This window comes from Electrophorus electricus, chromosome 12 (genome assembly GCF_013358815.1).
Source record: "Electrophorus electricus isolate fEleEle1 chromosome 12, fEleEle1.pri, whole genome shotgun sequence".
NCBI lineage: Eukaryota > Metazoa > Chordata > Actinopteri > Gymnotiformes > Gymnotidae > Electrophorus > Electrophorus electricus.
The window spans coordinates 17168853-17188673 of record NC_049546.1 but is presented as its reverse complement, the minus strand read 5'-3'; the positions used below and the strand labels follow the sequence as shown (position 1 = coordinate 17188673).

General features: G+C 40.1%; 2 protein-coding genes across 4 annotated transcripts; one reads left to right on the top strand and one right to left on the bottom strand.

Moving 5' to 3' along the window:
• Positions 1–106: 106 nt before the first annotated feature.
• phf6 (PHD finger protein 6) lies at positions 107–6858 on the bottom strand. Its single transcript, XM_027013052.2, has 11 exons — positions 6751–6858; positions 4917–5096; positions 4588–4689; positions 4318–4451; positions 4147–4193; positions 3895–4058; positions 3606–3749; positions 3200–3304; positions 2783–2916; positions 2284–2416; positions 107–818 (listed from the first exon to the last, which is right to left on the bottom strand). The coding sequence occupies exons 2-10, from the start codon at positions 5046–5048 to the stop codon at positions 2284–2286; spliced, it is 1095 nt and encodes a 364-aa protein (XP_026868853.1). The 5' UTR covers positions 5049–5096; positions 6751–6858; the 3' UTR covers positions 107–818.
• A 3215-nt stretch (positions 6859–10073) lies between these two features.
• On the top strand, positions 10074–19676 carry cab39l1 (calcium binding protein 39, like 1). 3 transcript variants are annotated; one of them, XM_035532361.1, is made up of 10 exons: positions 10074–10318; positions 12795–12960; positions 13167–13331; positions 13656–13774; positions 14461–14629; positions 14823–14882; positions 15022–15087; positions 15542–15685; positions 18874–19116; positions 19213–19676. In XM_035532361.1, the coding sequence occupies exons 2-9, from the start codon at positions 12844–12846 to the stop codon at positions 19069–19071; spliced, it is 1038 nt and encodes a 345-aa protein (XP_035388254.1). In that variant the 5' UTR covers positions 10074–10318; positions 12795–12843; the 3' UTR covers positions 19072–19116; positions 19213–19676. The 3 variants fall into 3 exon arrangements, with proteins under 3 accessions (XP_035388254.1, XP_035388253.1, XP_026868837.1); XM_035532360.1 differs by having other exon boundaries at positions 18874–19676; XM_027013036.2 differs by lacking the exons at positions 18874–19116; positions 19213–19676 and adding an exon at positions 15936–18513.
• Positions 19677–19821: the final 145 nt, after the last annotated feature.

The window sequence follows — 19821 nt, the reverse complement described above, 5'->3', positions numbered from 1 at the left end:
GTAGAAAACAGAAACAAGTCTTTCTTCATTTAAAATGATCCAACATACCGCAACCCACACTTCCTACGTTTCATAGTCCACGAAGGAATGACGACATGAGATGGCATAAAGAAAAAGTGCATGCTAGTCACTGATCTTTAATCCTGACTAAAGCCTATAAAGGAAGCCACAGATATTCAACATTACTCATGATTATAATACAGTAGTAAAATATAATACATGATACAAGACAAAGTAAGAGGTAAAGATAAATGTCAATTCTCTGACAGAGAATTACAGCAACAGGCTTATTAAACTTCTTGATTTGGAAGAGACAGTAGAAACAATCAGGCAGAAGTCTCAAAAAATGGGTCTGGTGAAAGCAGTTTGTGAAGAAAGAAACTGGACAGAGAAAACATCCATTGGTCCAGTGGTTCAGAGGTACAATGGCTCACATCTTAAAAATGTACTGACAGTTTTTCAGACACAGATTCAGTCCAGTCCTGGACCAAATTACACTGTTAATGGGGATTCTCCATCCAAAAGGGATTTTGTTATTTGTTTGTTTTAGATTTAGGACTTGGCTCAATCTGTTCTCAAACCCATCTTACAGTTCAGTGGGATTTTGGTACTCGCTGGACTCTCCAGTTTCATTCTTAATGTTCACGAAATATTGAGAAAAAGGCATAGAAATGTATGGCCGGTTGTCCATGGTTATGGATTTTCTGGCAATGAGGAGAAAATCGCAAGTGTCGATATTGTGAGCTGGCCCCTAAGTTCTAAATGAGCACAATACAAAAATATCTTGTTCTTTTCTCCTGCTCATCTTCTTTCACCATCTGTAAAAGACAAAAATCATCATCATCATCATCATCAGTAATATCAATTATTGTACACTGCCTGGCCAAAAAAAAAAAAAAAAAAAAAAAGTCACCACTTGGATTTAACTAAGCAAATAGGTAAGAGCCTCCCATTGGATAATTACTGCATGGGTGATTGTTTCAGATGGCGACAAGTTATTTAACCCTAACTGATGCAGTGAGTAGCTTCTCATTTGTTAAACAACCATGTTGAAAAAGACACATCCTGTGATCGTGAAAAAGATGCTAATCTGTTTCAGAAGGGTCAAATTATTGGCATGCATCAAGCAGAGAAAACATCTAAGGAGATTGCTGAAACTACTAAATTCAGGTTAAGAACTGTCCAACACATTATTAAAAAGTGGAAGGACAGTGGGGAAACATCTTTGAGGAAGGAATGTTGTCAGAAAAAAATCTTGAATGATCGTAAGCAGCGATTGCTTAAACGTGTGGTGAAAAAAAACATAGAAAAACAACAGTAAAACTCAGGGGTATGTTTAATAGTGAAAGTAAGAGCATTTCCACATGCACAATGCAACGGGAACTCAAGGGATTGGGACTAAACAGCTGCACAGCCTTAAGAAAACCACTTGTTAGTGAAGCTAACCGGCAAAAATGGCTTCAATTTGCTAGGAAGCATAAAGATTGGACTCTGAAGCAATGGAAGAAGGTCATGTCTGATGAGTCCAGATTTACCCTGTTCCAGAGTGATGGGTGCATCAGGGTAAGAAGAGTGGCTGAAGTGATGCACACATCATGCCTAGTGCCTACCATACGAGCCTGTGGGGGTACTGCTTTGATCTGGGGTTGCTGCAGTTGGTCAGGTCTAGGTTCAGCAACGTTATGTGGCCACAGAATGAGGTCAGCTGACTACCTGAATATACTGAATGACCAGGTTATTCCATCAATGGATTTTTTCTTCCCTGATAGCACAGGCATATTCCAAGATGACAATGCCAGGATTCATTGGGCTTAAATTGTGAAAGAGTGTTTCAGGGAGCATGAGACATCATTTTTACAGATGGATTGGCTGCCAGAGTCCAGACCTGAACCCCATTGAGAATCTTTGGGATGTGCTGGAGAAGACTTTGCGCAGTGGTCCAAATCTCCCATCATCAATACAAGATCTCGGGGGAAAAATTAATGCAACTCTGCACAGAAAATAAATGTTGACATTGCAGAAGCTTGTGGAAACGATGCCACAGCGAACGTGTGCCGTAATCAAACCTAAAGGCGGTCCAACGAAATATTAGAGTGTGTGACCTTTTTTTTTTTGGCCAGGCAGTATATATTCTTCTTAATGTGGTGTAATACCAGCTGTCACCATTCTAAGTTTCAAGATACCATTTCCTGTCATGTGACCTAGAATCTAAAGCTTCCACAGGTAAAAAAGGAAGTGACCCTGCACAATGTAAACTGTTTGGCAACGTCATCATCATCTCACCTAGTTGCCATTGACTTGGGATGGAGAAGACGTTCCCTCATGGTTGCTGGCAGCCCTCTCGCGACTCCGACTCTCCCTTTCCTCATCCTCTTCATCCCGTTCCTCATTTCCACTGTGATTCTTACAGTACAGTCTGTTAAAGGGGGAAAAAAGAGTCACAGTAGATGTACCAGTGACAGAGGCTCTAACATCACATTATGTGTCTGGCAGCGTCAGGAGCTAAAAAGCAGAATGTGTACGTGACAGTTGTCACGTGAACAGACCAGGAAGAATTGTGTAAATATCTTCAAGACTAAGGCTAAACTTGATTTGTGAAAACAATACTCCACAGCAAAAGTCCAATAACTGCAACGTCCCATGTTAAGGACACATGTCTTAGTCATAACTATGAAGTGAAATCAAATGTTTTGATGCCACCTAGTGTTAAATTGAGGCTTTGATCACTGGCGCACACCATGTCGTGCTTTCCTAAAAGAAAAAGGCACGATCAACAGCTTACTTGTATATGCCTCGGGCCATGTTCTCTATGTATTTGGCCTTGTCCTGCAGGCCACAGTGATAATGGTAGGTTTTCACGCAGGCTTTTATCTCACAGCCAATGGTGGCTCCAAGCTGGCCACACAGGGTGCATTTCTGAAATAAATCCTCAATATTAGCAACACAAATTAAACTGGTTTAAACCCTGTGTGAACAACATTTAAACACATTACAGGTTAATAACCCTAAATCCACTATGCCTACATGCAACAGATGCAGTTTATTATACAGCTGTTTATTGAAAGCTTCCTACATGCTACATAACTGTAAACCGACTTGCATTAATATGTTTAAAGTACATATCTGATTAAGTTATAAAGGCTTTGACACCAAGTCAGCAAAGGTGTTCCAACTTTAATCGGTTCGTGAAATAACTCACCATTCTTTTTCCTCTCTTTATTTCCTGAATGACTGTTTTAATGTCAAAGTTCCCAAATTCTGCACGTGAGGTTGTAGTGAGCTGGACAGTTCCCGAAGAGAAAAGCTGTCAGAAAAGAGGTAAAGTGTAAGAAATTAAGAACGTTCAGAAACGTCAAAAGGCTTTTGGGTACATTTACTAATCTAAGATAAAAATGTACATACAGACCAACGTCCCTGAACTTTAAATATAGTAAGTCACAAGTTCATAATTATAGTGGTTCATTTCTTCGGTAGGGTTTAAAAGATTTAATGTCAGCATTTCTATTAAATTTGCAAAAATCTGTGTGGTCCGATATGAGACCTAAAGGTCACTAGCAATTCACTGCATTTGCTGAAATGTGTTTGCCAAGTATGGAGTGACTCACCATGCATTTGTAGTGGGCGGCGACCTTTTTCGCATTGTCAGAATGCAGCACACCACGTGTCTGATTCTCTTCATCGCCAGCATGGCAGAAACCACAACGAAGCCCTGACTCACTCAGGCTGCCCCTCAGAGGGGACCGGTCCCGCTACGGTAAACACACCAAACAGAACGTCTACGACTAAGCTATCTGCTTCTAGCACATGCAACACAAAAAAGATGATGAAAGATGTTCTCATAATTAGACAATAACTAGAAAAGAGAATAAGCACAAATACATATGCATGTTTTACATTTGAGGAGCTTTCCATTTCATCCAGCCCTTGCGACGAGGTCGAGCGGGCGTCGTCCGATTGGCCACGAGACACGGCTCGGATTCGGCTCTTCTCAAACCTCCCCCTTCCTCTGTTCCTTGGCGGGGAGGAATCGGAATCGTTGGCTGCGACTCCTTGCTCCTCTAACAGAGTGCGCGTACAGTTAAAACATTTAGCACAAGTAAAACCAATCTATAACTAACTAAAATTAAACCAGCAGGAACATATCACCATCGCTGGCTTCTTGGGAGGCGTCGCGATGCTTACGACAGTAAACTCTACAAAAGAACACAGAGAAATTTCTAAAAATTCCAATAACCACAACGGCCCGTGCTACGCATCAGAATCAACAATTGTGAAAAACACAAGGAAATGTACAATGGGAACCATCATTGTGTTTACAGGTAAATTCCCTGGGAGGGGTTCTCCTTGGTCTGTGCCTTGTCCCATAGGGCACAGTAGTAGTGGTACGTCCGCCGACACGTCTTTACATCGCAGCCTATGGTAGCCCCGGGCCGGTGGCAAGAAGAGCACATCTGTACGGGGGACGAGCACGCACAGGGAAGGGCAGATCAACATGAGCTCTGCGCATCATCACAGTAATGCGCAAGTCTCAGCCCGATCCTGCCAGATACTGAGAGTGATTTACAGAGACAGTGGCTCGATACTTGCCAATTTGTTTCCTCTTTTGATCTCCTTCTTCACATCCTCAACAGAAAATCCCCCAATGTTTTCACTGTCTGAATGAGAGGTCACCAGGGCAGATGAGAAAAGCTGTAGAGTAAATTCATTAATTAATATTTTTAAAATCTGAAAATTACATGAGTAAATAACTGTCACACTGCAAGATAATTTCAGTTTATTGACTAAGACTGGTCAACCAGCCTGACAAACACAACTATAAATCAAGTACAAGTTCTGTTACAACCATTTCTGAAAGTGGGCTTTTTTTTTTTTTCTTCTGTCCATTGAACACATCTGCTGGCATACGGTTCACTCACCATACATTTGTGGTGGGCTGCCACCCTCTGGTTGTCTGATACTAGAAGCTGGCCACACTCCTTCTCTCGGTTAGTTCTACAGAAGGCACACTTTCTCAGACGCCCCACTGCACCTTTCCGTTGCCCTGACATGGCTTCTTCCACTCTACTGGACACCTCCAACTACAAGAGAGACTGATGCTGCCAGTGACAGCACCATACAGAAGGGTGGGCAAGGGTTATTATTATCTTAGTATCTTATTTACGGAGGTGTTTGCACGACTGTGGTCGTAGCGTGTGTAGTACCAGCAAAAGAGCAATTTGTAATGTGGAAACCAAGCCATACAAGTCACGTTTTTGATTTGTTGCACCATAATTAAACACTTTACAGTGTATTGATACATAGTACTTCTGTAAATTACTAAAAGTACATTAGTATTGACTGTGTACTATGGTAAACAGGATACTCCCATAATAAATGCATATAAAAGGTTTATAGAAATCCAAAAGGGACAATTTTAAATAAGATACTCAACACCTATACCAGAGTAGCACAGGCCTGTTCGTGTTTAGTATTACAAGTGAAGGACCTCAAGTATTAAATCATAACAGAGGATGTCTATTTAAAACAAACTTAAATCTTAAAAACAAAAAACACCCCATCATAATCAATCAATGAAACGGGAACAGATTTGACTTTAAACGAAGGTGTTTAAGTTACCTTGGGGTAAAGCACAGATCCAATATATAGGCCTATATAAATAATTGTAAACATGCACGTAGTTATATTAGTTAATTAAATACTGCGTTTTAAGATATAGATTCTATATGTAAAATATTTTGACTTAGGTTATCCTTAATTTTAAGTCATTATCAACTCCTCAAAACGCGCCAAAGTAACAGAAGTTCCCTACACGGGGTGAAAATGATAAAAATGCGCAGGCTCCTCCAATACACTGCAAATAAGTCAAGATAAAAAAGCAAATGGAAAAACATCAAGTGGAAAGAGTGGCGTAGCTCACACTAGCTCACTTTTGAAACTCAATGCCAAAAGACATTACCTAGCCAGCTAGCAGTAAAATTCTGCTAACCGAGTTCAAGTAACCATAAAAAGAAAACCTTTATTCTCTATAGTTATGGATCATATGCTTGCTGTTACAGATTAAAACCACCATAGCGTTTCATAATGGATTTCTCGGGGTGGCATTGGCAGTAGCAGGCCTGGTGCCGTGATAGCTAGGCTAGCTCACAAAGTGGTAGTGGCAGTAACAGGCTAGCTAGGCTAGGCTAGGCTAGCTAGATAGCAACACATTGAGCACCGTGTAGTCAGCTAGTTAAGTAACACACAGCCAAGAAGACCAGAAAGTATCAATGGAAAGTGTAGTACAAGGCAAAGCTTCTCTTGTTGTATATAGGGTTAGATAAAGACGTAGGATCGTAGGCCCCGAAGCCCGAAACTGGCATGAAAATGCAAAACAAAATACTTTCACTTTTTGAATGTTATAGTCTGGTCACTTCGATGCCAGTTTCAAAAAGATGTCCCCAAATCATGGAAATATTATGAGCACATCTTTTCATGAGCACTGTAGTAAGGCCCGGGTTGATACAGGACTTGAAACTGTACTTCAAAACATTGGGCTCAACTAACGTTTAGTACATACTACGAAACAAAACCAAAATACCATTGCATTTTACATTGTTTACATAGTATAGTGCATCATGAATTTACCCGCTTCGCATGCTGAGACCGCCATACCCGATACACTACATCAGTCCAAACACGCAGGGAATGAACTGTATTGACTCCATCTCGCAATCTCTATGATACACAAAATGTCAGATTATAAACACTTACCACCGGTGTGTACAACGATACTTTGCGGAATCAGGAGAGCGAAAGCGTGTGTGCTCTTCCTTCTACAGAGAAACGATCGGCTGCAGGTCGTTTGTGGACACCGCGGGGCGTCCAGGTTCCGTTGCACAGGCCAGGATATTGACGGGCACGCCACGCCTCTCTAGCTCGGCGCACTCTCATGTACGCGCCCCTTCGCCTGAGTCGGACTACAAGAGTCTCCGTTAGGCTGTAAATCGTCTTTGATCGTCTCGCAAAAGGCCCAGAAAATGCGTAATAAAAATGTGTAAATCCTGGCCTCCCGTTGCCGTTCTTCGGTTTGTACAAAGCAAGAGAACAGGGAATAGAAGTGTCTGGTATGTGCGTGGCAAGATTGCTGTTTGAAATTCTTAAGTGTCAGGATTGTAAAAAAGCAATGTACAATAAAGTATACAAATCTTGACAAGGCGCTTGTTTACTGTCTGGGAGTTTGACAATGTACCACATTTCTCGCTGTATTCCAGTACAGGCATCGGTGCGTTGACTTAGACTGAAGATCACTGGCTTTTAGAGGTCTGGAGCAGGACTGAGCTCACGGCTTTTGCATCAGCAGAAAGCGGTCCCAAAACCCCAAACTAGGTGTATGCCCTACCGACCTGTCTCAAAAGAATAAGATGGTCTTGTATGTTGTTCTGACTTCTGCGAATACACTGTTCTTCTTACAGAATGTTCACATTTTAGAACTCATTCTAACTCATTCTAAAATGTATTTTAAAAAGGAATTTATTAAGATTTTTTAAGTCTTTCCTAAGATTTCTTCCCAAGAAAATATAAAATAAAATAATGCTCTGAGCAATATATATTTCTATAAGAACTTTGCAGTTTGCATATATATATATATATATATATATATATATATATATATATATATATATATATATATATATAGAGAGAGAGAGAGAGAGAGAGAGAGAGAGAGAGATATTAAAAATTGTGGTTTCCTTTGGGTCAGAGGTCCTTCATCAGCTGTGAAAGCAAAGTGCTTCTGAATTAGTGGTAGTAGGAGTAGCCAGTTCATATCTGAAAAAGTAGAAGTAGAAAAGTCCATGAGAGTTTTAAAGTTCTAGGCATGTAGATAGATCTCTCTCTCTCTCTCTCTCTCTCTCTCTCTCTCTCTCTCTCTCTCTCTCTCTCTCTCTCTCTCTCTCTCTCTCTCTCTCTCTGTGTGTGTGTTGTAAATAAAGAAAATGCAGAGGTGATTTGTGTTGTGCATGCAAGCTGGAAATTGTATTTTTGAACAGTTTCACTCTTACATATGTATTCTGTTTTTTTTAATTATATAGCCTTTGTTTTTGTTTTTATGTTATAAATAGTCTTAACATACATTTTTCAAATCAGATTCAAATCCCCACTCACCCGGTAGTCACCAAGTCATGATAAATGTTAATTCTGTATGACATAATTATAGTAGAGTGCATTCCTTGCTATTACTATATAGGGTCATTTAGAATTTCACTGTAAACTTTGCAATTATGTGGAATAAAGGTCAGACCTTTATGTAAAAATGGATTTGTTTTCTACTTCGGTACGTTATTTCAATAAGCAATCTAAAAAATACTACTACTCAGTAGTAACGTGAAAATAATACTAATTTTGGATTTTACTAACAAAAATGATGATAAGAACATTTAAGAACATTTCCATTTTTGCTGTAAGAATGTCTTGTATCTATAGTAAACCAGTGTCCAGAATTAAAATAAAGTGTGACCCAAATTCTATAAATGTGAAACAATTTACAATTTCATATTTTGTTCTGATATGTATTGTATACATGTATATATATATATATATATATATACACACACACACACACACACACACACACACACACACACACACAACACACACACACACACACACACATATATATATATATATATATATATATATATATATATATATATATATATATATATATATATATATATATATATAATGTATTTGATTTTATATGACACCGAAAAAAGAAACCATTAACTGAACAGAAGGATATAGAAACTGTCTTTGGTCCCTGGCTAAAACCATTAGTTTGCACTGAAATTTAACAGAACATTTATAAACCAATGTGGTGCCACTAACATGGTTTGATTATGCCAAGATTTAATCTTTGTGTTGGTATCTCAGTATAATTTTTACGGTTGCTGACTAGTGTTCAAATGTTATGGTATTCAAATAGATGCAAGGCACACTGTGGCGCTGCCTCACTCACTCACATTTAGCGAGTTGAATATTACCCACAAACTGAGCTATTAGCACCTTAATTTAAGGGAGGAAGTTAGCCTGAACAACCCACCAGCAGAAAGCTTCAATGTGCCTGGAAGACATGTTCTCTTTACCATTTCATGAAGTCAGCCAAAGAACAGGTATTAAGTGTCTCCTATCCCAGGAATATCCCAGGAAGATTTTTTACATAATTTAATTAATGGTCTTAGTTATTTGTAAGCTTTGAACTGTAGAATCACTTAACAGATGTTAAAGCTATCCAAACATATTTTTAATTCCATTGGCATACCTTTTTGGGATAAGATGCAGTTATTTAAAATAGCTGATTTATTTTATTTCATTGCCTGCAACAAGAATCATAATCTAAGTATTCCTTCCTTTTGCAGATGCCTTATATGGTCTTGTATCCTGGTGAGTATCTTTTTTTTTTCTGGGGATAGGAGCTGGTTCATGCCTCAGTCAACGAGTGACTGAGGTGCAACTAATAACAAAGTCAGAAGAATCCATAGTACAAATCCAAAATTGGTTTATGTCTACTTGTCTCTACACAATGCACTGTATTAAAAAAAAATATTTATATTTTTATTATATTTATAATATATTGGAATGTTAACAAAATGAATGTCCTTTCTTATGACAGTATATTAGGGTAATATATGATTAACTGAAATACCTCATTTAGAAATCACAACATACAGAACACGTTTTCACAAGAAGTTCAGCGTCAATAACAGCATTAACATAAAGTGTTAGTGGGATATATGGGCTATATCTGAAGTCAGAAGAAAGGGTCACATTTTGTTATTGCCAATGATGTAGACTGTCTGCCAGATTTTTCAATAAATCTGCTTGAATTAGAATAATTATAAACCACGAACATAAATCGAAGAGGGCGTTTGCTTCCAGTAGACGCTACTATTGGTGATGTCGGCCGTGAAAGGAGGGCGGTTTCTATTGGCCAGAGCTGATGTCGGTCGTGAAAGGACGGCGGTTTCTATTGGCTAGAGCTCATGTCGGTCGTGAAAGGAGGGCGGTTCCCTAAAAACACTCGCCAACTTCCCTGACATAACTAGGTTAGCTTAGCATATAGCTGGTCTTCGTCAGTGAATGGGTGTTATAAGGAGCAAGGAAAACCAGCTAACTGCAGTTTTAAAAAACATATTTAAGGGCGAATAACATGTACGCCACAGTCTGAATAATGTTTTAGCGTGTGGTGGTACTTATAACTAGTTTATTCGATTGATCTAGCTAGGTTAGCTAACTTGGTCTGAGTGGTTTTCCAGCGTCGACGTTTAAATTGGTGAATGCGGTGAGTATCCAACTCCCATCTTATTTCATCTCGATATCCAAACCAGCTACCTAACCTCAACTAGATCATATTAACAGCCAGTCCTAGTAGACAAAGTAAACTAGTAAACCCCTGACTTGTCTAGGTGTCTCGTCGTGTCTGCCATTTTCTACGATTCCTCCTAAACCCGCTTTTCAGTTCAAAGTTGCCTGGCTAGTGGTGTCATTTTCAGGGTTTTGGGACCGATGGCTACATTAACATTACATCTGCGTTGCTGTTTAGTTTGCCCGTCTAGTTGCATCAGTATTTAGAAATCCAGCAGTGGACTTGCTATAGCAAAGCTGTCACTTGGGAGAAAGTTCCGTGCGTGCTGTGCGGTGCTGGTTGCTCTCACTGGAAGAGAGGAAACCATCTAAACGTAACCTAAGTAATCAGAGATCGTAGCCTGTTGCTCAGCATATAGGTTAAATAGCTACTAACATGTCTAAATATCGGATTACTGGTTTACCTACCTCAGCCCGCTTTCTATATTCTTATTTATGACTCGCTAACTAGATTACATTGGTAATCATACTGCTGAATCTAGACAGGAAATCGACTTGCCTTGGTTTGCTATCCTAGCTAGCAAACTAGCTGTATTTCCATGAATTGCTGGCTCTTACCACTTTAAATTAGTTGAACACATAGCTAATTGACATTTCGAAGTGTGTGACGTCTATAAAAATCAGTAGCTAACTAGGTAGCTTTTTGAGAAATGTTGATCGGTGTCTGCTGGCTTTTTCAGTCTAACTGGGTGGTGGCAGATATCTTGATCAGACATCAGTTTCCTTCTTTAACAGCTGTCTAGTTCAGGTGGAGAGGCAAGTCGTGCTTGCTTGCTTGATTATTACTGCTCAGACTTGCTTGAGTTTGTAGTTTATTGTATTCGTAGTCAAAGTTGTCACATATTAACCTGCCAAGCTCACAAAAGATGCCATGTGAAAAGTAGGAATTTAAAAGATCACGTTCAATTCAGAGTCAAAACATTCATACTGCGTATATGTTCTTTACTTCTAATAGCTACTTAAGTATGCACGTGGGATGTTTCTGGTTATCTATGCCATACTTTTAAGACTGTTTGTTTAACTTTTTTAAATTAAAGGAATAGGAAAGCTGAATAATGACAGAATAAAGGCCAAACATTTTAGTTCATCCCCATTTCATGCTTAACATGTCTTGGCAAGTAGTCTGTAAATTAGCATAAATACTGTAGCTCAGTTTCAGGCTGTCCCCCAGTAGGCTGAATCAGTGTGTCATTAATAGACGACACAGAATTACAGTTGTTTTGATGCTGTTAGTCCCATACTAGAAAAATAGCCTGGTGAGATAATGCTTGGCACCATGCAATCCAAATAAAGACCCATGCAGGATGGTAAATTCAAGCACTTGCAAGAGAATAAGACATTTGTTAGATTTACTTAGACTCTTAACATAGTATATGGCATGTAAAAACAAACTAGATTTTGAAAGGACTGTATGTCTAAGAATTAATCCTGAACAGTAACCTTACATGATAGTGTTTATATATTCTGGCATTCTTGTTTGCCTTTCATTAAAACAAACAATAAGGAACCATATGAACATTCATTATGTTCAGTCCTATTTGAATTTGCTCGGCATCCGCATTGTTGGAGTTTAAGTAAGTGATTGTATGGACATTCTGTGTTTTGTTTTGTTTTTTGTTTGTTTGTTTGTTTGTTTTTTTTAAACTGCAAAAATTTGGAAGAATTTTGAAGTAATTTAGATCATAGTGCCAAAATAAATTTTAAAAAATTGTCACACTGGTTGAGTATACTTTGCCCAAGGCAAGCTCCTACATGTTGATGTGCCTTGGTAGATTTCAGTGTTTAGTTTTTGAAAAAGTAGTCATCAATAATGAATGTCAACAAATGCCTAACTTCTTTGTGCATTTACCAATTAATTGAATATGGACACAGTGTTTTGTATGTACCATTGTTCTATATTACTTGTGAGATTTGGTTAATGCCATTTTGAAACTGAGCTTGGTATCTAGCCCTATTATGTAGTGAAGTTACAATTTCTGAGATAATAAATAATAGGACCGCAACTTAATAGTGGGTGAAGGATCAAATAGTGTTGCATATTTTTGAGTGCGGTTTATACTCTCTTCAAACTGGGTACATTTGGTATGGTTTAAGAGTTGGGCTATAGTTTGGTTTAAGAGTTGGGCTATAGTTTGCTCAGTAAATGAAGTATTGTCCTGCATTTCCCGTATGAATTGCAGGTTAAGAATGCTGATGTCAGATCTGAGAGTTCCTTCCTATGTGTATTTTAGTGGGATTTGAAAGGTGAAAACTGACTTTACTTCATGAGTGGGGGGAAAAAGACGTTTGACACCCATGACCCCACTGTTTATTTTATTATTGGCCTGAATAGACTAGTTATTTGGTATTTATACCTGTGTAAGATTGGGGTTTTGTTCCTTTATCTTTGGAAGGTGGAAGGTTTCTCACTTCATATAAAACCAGCCACACCATCTAAACACCATGCCATTCCCCTTTGGGAAGTCTCAGAAGAACCCAGCAGAGATTGTAAAGAACCTCAAGGAGAATGTGGCATGCTTGGAGAAACTGGAGGCATCTGACAACAAGAAATGTGAAAAGGTCAGCAGTGAAATTTGACACCTCACAGGACCTTTTATTTGGAATAAAACGGCCGTGTTGCATTTGACATCCGGCAGCTGAGTGCATTGTCGTTACTGTGTTTTAGAGCAAGAGCAGTATTGGGTGAATTCAGTTTTTCCTCTTTTAAATTTGAACTTGGAGCATGGCAGCGGAGAGGGGAAAAATTGGACTGATTTTTCTAACAGGTTGCAGAGGAGGTGTCAAAGAATCTAGCATCGCTGAAAGAAGTCCTGTGTGGCACCGGCGACAAAGAACCTCAAACGGAAGCAGTGGCCCAGCTGGCCCAGGAGCTGTACAATACCAACCTCCTCATTACTCTCATAGCCAACCTGCAAAGGATTGACTTTGAGGTGAATGTCATTCATATTGAAGTCATGTGTTTGCATTTAGATTTGGTGTTTGCACAGTAGATTTGATGATGTCCAGGAGAGTAGTATGCAATGTGATTGGCTAAGATATTGGTCAAAACCTGAGCTTTATTGATTTATTTTTGTCTATTCAGGTTTGCTAACAAAGTTTGCCAATCCTGTGAAATGTATGTTGCTGCCTTAAATACAGTTTTGAGTAGACCATCTCTGTGTGGCTTTCAAGATATTGTTCTGCATTGCTTGTGATTAAAGTTTAAACTCGCTTGCTACTCATGTGCTGAATGTGTCTGATTTTGATCCTTAAAGGGAAAGAAGGATGTGGTGCAGTTGTTCAGCAACATAGTTCGTCGTCAGATTGGCACCCGCACTCCCACTGTTGAGTACATTTCCTCCCACTCCCAGATCCTCTTCATGCTGCTAAAAGGGTACGTTTTCCAGGCCCTGGGGACCAGCCATGCATCAGCATTTTCTAAAAAGCATTGATTAGCCTGTCAGTTGTAGCTGACGTTGCTGATGCATTATGGGTGGGTATTTTAGAGCTATAATTGTCTTCATTGCCTGTCCTGTTATCAGAGCTGCAAGCAATGTTTTTTAGGGCAAATGTGCATGAACAAATTGAACATCACTGCATCATTGCTTGGTTGTGCAAGTTTTCCATGAATCTGTTACACCGAAACATGTATAATTTGGCTCTTGGCTAAGTAGGTTTGTCCTGTGGTTGGTATCAGAGTTCAATTCCCAGTGTAGCAAGTGTCATTTGTGGCTGGAAGTCCATGAGTGTACAATCACCTGTGGTTTCACTGTGCATCACTGGTTGGAAAGGATGGCTAAACTGTATGTTATAGTACTAACATCCGCGACCTAAGAGATGCCCGCTATTGGTTATCATTACTCTGAATGGTCAGGGACAGAAGGATTTAGCTATGTTATTGGCTGTGTTTTATGGAGGAGCCATGTTGACCCTCCCCATCCCAGCTCTGCTGCTATTGTATGATCTACAATGATCTAGGGATCTAGATGCTGGGTGGGAGTTGTATGTTTTTATCTGGGGAAGAAATTTAAAAGGGGTGTTGTCGAGTGTTGACCTTGGTGTTTCCTCTGTTAACTGCAGTTATGAGACTGCAGATGTGGCTCTGAACTGTGGCATGATGCTGAGAGAGTGCCTCCGTCATGAACCCTTGGCCCGAACCGTCTTGTTCTCTGAGGACTTCTACTGCTTTTTCCGTTATGTGGAACTGTCTACCTTTGACATTGCCTCAGATGCCTTTGCTTCATTTAAGGTGAGCCAAGCTATTTGAGTTTACCTTTTTAAGACACTATATCCTGTATGTAATTTTGACGTCTTAAGCAAACCTATGATTATCATATTACTTGTTACTTTACTTGAAACTTATAAAAGTGTTGTTTCTAAAACTTACTTTCAGTTGGATTTGATTTGAGTAGACACATTTACTACATCATTTTTATTTGCAGGATCTTCTAACAAGACACAAGATCATGTGTGCGGATTTCTTAGAGACAAATTATGACAGAGTAAGTGTTGAGCGCCAGAGTACTTCTTACAATAATATTAGTAGAAAGTGCTATTTAAAGGTGGTGGATCAATTTTGTTAAAGTTCCTGGGAAGAAGCAGTATATGTCTGGTAAAAGTGGTCTTTCATTAATTTTTCAGGTGTTTACAGAGTATGAAAAGCTGCTGCATTCTGATAATTACGTCACCAAACGTCAGTCCCTGAAGGTGAGGAGCTTTGCTTTTAACACAGGTTGTCACATGTTGATTGCGATGTGTCAGGGCAGATGTTCACAGGTAACGGAGTTGTAGTGCAGCCTTGGCTCATGTGTTTTTCCTTGTTTTGTAACTGCCACACCCACCTTGTAAAGGAATGTCTTGCTTCTGCCCTGTCCCTTAGCTTTACAGCAGTTTAAAAATGTTTAAAACACATAATGCAGACACACGTGTTACAGGAATTTGATTAGATCGTGTGGCTATATTCATGAAGATGGTTCTTGCTGTAGCGATGACCTCTCCCTGATAGGCCAGTTCCAACAGCGAGAGACAGCACCTAAACGTCGTTGGCTGTGCTGACTCAGTTTATTTTGGAACACGGGGTAAAATGGCCAGTCCATTCCTATCTGAAGGACATGTGACGTAATACTGTGATGATTTAATACTGCCATAATCTCACTTGTAGCTGTTGGGGGAACTCCTGCTGGACCGACACAACTTCACCGTCATGACCAAGTACATCAGTCGAGCTGAAAACCTAAAGCTGATGATGAACCTGTTGAGGGACAACAGCCGTAACATCCAGTTTGAAGCCTTCCACGTTTTTAAGGTAATGCACGCAAGCTTGCGCAGGACTGAATGTCAGGTATTCTGACTTGAGGCATAGTTTGTCCCCTTTGTTCTGCTGTTTTTCACGTCTCTGCCCTGATGAGTTTAAAACTAATTTCTCCCCATCACGGTTTTGACCTACACCATTAGGAGGAAACTTCCGGTGGTTGGCCTGTTCCGCAACATAACTGCCACCAAGTTGCCTCAGCTGACGTGTAAAGTGTAGCAAGCTGTCTCCCGTGTGCTCTCAGGTGTTTGTGGCAAACCCGAATAAGACGCAGCCCGTGCTGGACATCCTCCTGAAAAACCAGTCAAAGCTGGTGGACTTCCTGAGCCACTTCCAGACCGACCGCTCAGAGGATGAGCAGTTCTGCGACGAAAAGAACTATCTCATGAAGCAGATACGCGACCTCAAGAGGCCCGCCCCGCCGGAAGAGGTGTGAGGCGGGAGAAAGAGGGGGATGGAGTGTGTGTCAGAGCAGAGGTGTGCTTCATGTGAATGAGGGAGGGGAGTGAAGGGAATGACGAAGAAAGGCCGGTCTCGCTGAGACTCCGGTTCTTTGCATCTGACCGCTGAAATGGGTAATGAAATGTTGTAGTTAATGTGTCTTTCCCTTTGATTGGGGACAATGGGGATTTTTCTTGTTAGAAAGGCAAGTAGGATGCAAAGCTTCCTCCCCAAGAGAAAACATTAGAAGTATACATGGGTTGTTTTGAGACCATTGACTGTCTGTGCGACTTCTATCTGTGACCATTTGATTTAACCTTAGTAAGATTTGTGGTAGTTATTGGTAGTGGCATAGGAAAAAAAATTCCTTTGGGTTTCTAAAGGTGGTTTTCACCTTTATTAAAGCAAGGAACAATTTGTTAGATGATTTATGCCTTTTTTGGTCAGCATGAACTTTTTCAAATCTTGGATAGGCCTGTGATGCCTACAAACATAGAAAGCAAAGGTTTCCAAAGATCTGGAAGCAAACGTATCTCAAAGTTATGTCATAACTTTAGAAAATGAAATATTCACTTTTTAAGCCAGCACTGTAGTACACCGTAAACCAAAGCCCATTCTCTCCAAATGGTAACTGTATGTTTCATAATCAAAACTTGGTGTTTTAAAAATGACATGCAGAAGAGAATTTCCAGCAAGACTGCCAAATTATCTAGGACTAACATGCTTTACTTGTGTCTGAGAGTCTGAGACACCAGTTTCACTTTGAGGTCACGTATCTGTCTCTTTTCTGGCATTGTACTCAATTTTTATGCTGACTGACTGCATTATTTAAATACCTTGATGGTTTGTTCCTGGTTTCTTATTGATACTTTCGCATATTCTGACTTCTCTTTGGTTAGCCCATTATTTTTAATGTTTGGGGGAACTCTTTTAAAAACACACACACACATATCTAATATATTTATTAGCTGTGCAACTAATTCCAGGTTTGTAGACTTCACTGATTTAGAAATACATGGTACGCATAGAACATTAATTGATCATTCTCTACTCCCACTGTAATACTGTAAGAATGATGAGGTCAGAATGCAGATTTTGATGCTCTGTAGATGCTACCTTTTATTGCGCCTTAAATGAGAACATATACGGGCGATGAAGCCATTAACTGATAGTTATGACAGGAGAGACCATTTGAATACCATTTTTCATGTTATCTGCACTGTCAAACTTGAATGAGCCAAAACTGTGGTAACACTTGTTCGATCGCATGTCTGGTTTGCATTTGTCTGCACCTCTTGGTGGCTAAAAAGTCTTTTTGAATGAAAATGCAGAACAGGATTCTACTGAAAAACCTGTATAGAGTTAGCTAGTTTACCCTTACGCTGAACGTATGTATTCTTTGCACAAATTCTTCTCTCATATACCTCATAGGATTTGAGTTGCTTAAGTGCTGTGTATTTTTTTTTTTTCTTTATCCAAGCAAGTTGTCGTCATATTACTGTGGTTATAGGGTAGTAGTCTAACTTATGCAAACAAATGTAAGACCTTATAACAACAGGAGTTGCGGCCTTCAATCGCTGAACAGGATATGCAAGGGAAAACCTGAACTGTTATGTTGGCGCATCTGGTATGCAACTTGTGAAACCCCTCTGTATGAATGTGCCAGTTTGATCCTCTAGGTTTCAAACAAGAGGTTCAAAAAGTCAGTGAGTCACGTGTAGTATAATGAAGCAGAAGCAAGCAGATATAAATGAGTGAGGACACAGTATTTAACAACTATTTCTGATATGTATTGAATGAGAACTCGGGTGTTGTACATACAAATGTGATAACTTCATACAGAAATGTCAGGTTTTGAAACAGGTATGAGTACAATATGCATAAAATGCCTTCTGTTGCCTTCAAAAAATATATCCAAGTATGACAGTGAACATCTGGCATACTTTAAATTCCAGATGGTCTAGAAAGACATGCTTCTTTATGACAATATGTCCCAAATATCTGTCAGATCTTAACATTTTAAACTAAGTTAAAAGCAGGGTCAGTGATGGAAAGGTGGATTTATTTCTTCAATTGTACAATTTCCTCAGAAGGTGGTGATTTGTTTTAAAAAGTTCCAGCCTTCAATAAGTGATGTGTTGCTGTGGATGAAAGTGGTTAGAAATAACATGACAAATTCTAAGTTATTGCCTGGGTGGTCTTCAGGGTTGGTCTGAAAATGTATGCTTTGCTCAGTTATTATTATTATTATTATTATTTTAATTATTATTGTTACTTTTTCTTTATTTTTCCTGTTTTCTGTTGTATTTTCCGCCATGGGAGAGGAATATATATGTACATGAGTTTTATTTTAAGAAAATAAAAATTCCAATATAACTGCACACTTAACACCTGTGTGCTTTTGTGGGTGCCCATTTTGAAAGCTGCTTTAGAAGACAGTGATTTAATACTTTAACGGTGAGATGTAGGATTTGTGTTTTAAAACTGGACATTCATTTCCAACAGTCCAGGAGATATGGAGTATATTAAACGTCAATTTTACAAAAACCTCTATAACACATGTTTGTTCCCCACTTCCCAAACATCAGGTATGATTCTGGCCTGTACACTGACTCAGTTTTTCATTCCTATATGGCAAAACCACCGAGAGCTGTAAGCCTAATTTACTTTTCAGCTTCATTTCAGTGATTGTGTCTTAAGACAATGTATGTTGGATTTTCCTGTACTTCGCCACGTTGCAGTTTACCGAGGTGCCGACGCAGGACCTCCAGAGCTGTGCGACTACGCCAATGGTCCTCCTTCTCCTCCCTCAGCGCAGCGCCAGCCTCCTCCACCTGTCGCTGCAGGCTGGCCACAACTGCTTCGTACTCTACCCCGACGGCCCGCGCCTCCGCCCTCCTCTGCTCCTGTGCTCGCTCCAGCTGCCGGGACTAGTCTGACCGCTCCTGTTTGATCTGATGATACTGCTCCATGGCCTCTCTCAGGTTAGCCCTCAGCTGCCTCACCTCCTCAGCCTGTTGCGAGCTCTGCCTGGTGAGCTCCTGCAGTTGAATGTTTATGCTGTGAACCTCCACCTTCAGGGCTCTCCCAGCCAGGGAGTGACGTGCTGCCTCTTCTCTAGCCTGCTTCAGCTGCCCCTCGCGATCCTCCAGCAGCACCAGCAGTCGCCTCATCGTCTCCCGCTCGCTGTTCAGTTGCTCCCCAGAACTTCTGAGCCGCTCTCTCAGCCTCCACCGGTCTCTCTCTATCTCACTCAGGACCATCCGTAATTGAGAGATGTCCTCTTTGTTCCAGATGCATCTGTCTACGTCACTGTCTTTCCCCTTGCAGTCTGGATTTATTATTTCGTGTGAATCTTTATGCTGTACATCGGCTCCTGGCCTCTGACTGTCTACGAGTTGCTCGTCTATGATTCTTTTAGCTGGATTCCTTCTCATCTCCGCCTCTCTTTGTTGTACCTCTTTTAAAGCAGTAAAGCAGACCCGCCTACTTGATTCAGTGTCCTCACAAGGCTGATTTGAAGACATAAACGTTGTTGAACTGATTCGTGGTTTGTCGGTGTAGTTATGTGTTCCCTTTAGCAGGTCTTGGACCGTGAAGTAAGGCGGAAACAGCGTCTCTATCCAGTGACGACTGGTGTCCAGTTCTTCAGACGGTTCCGCGGTTCTGTCTGTCATCTCCATTCTTTA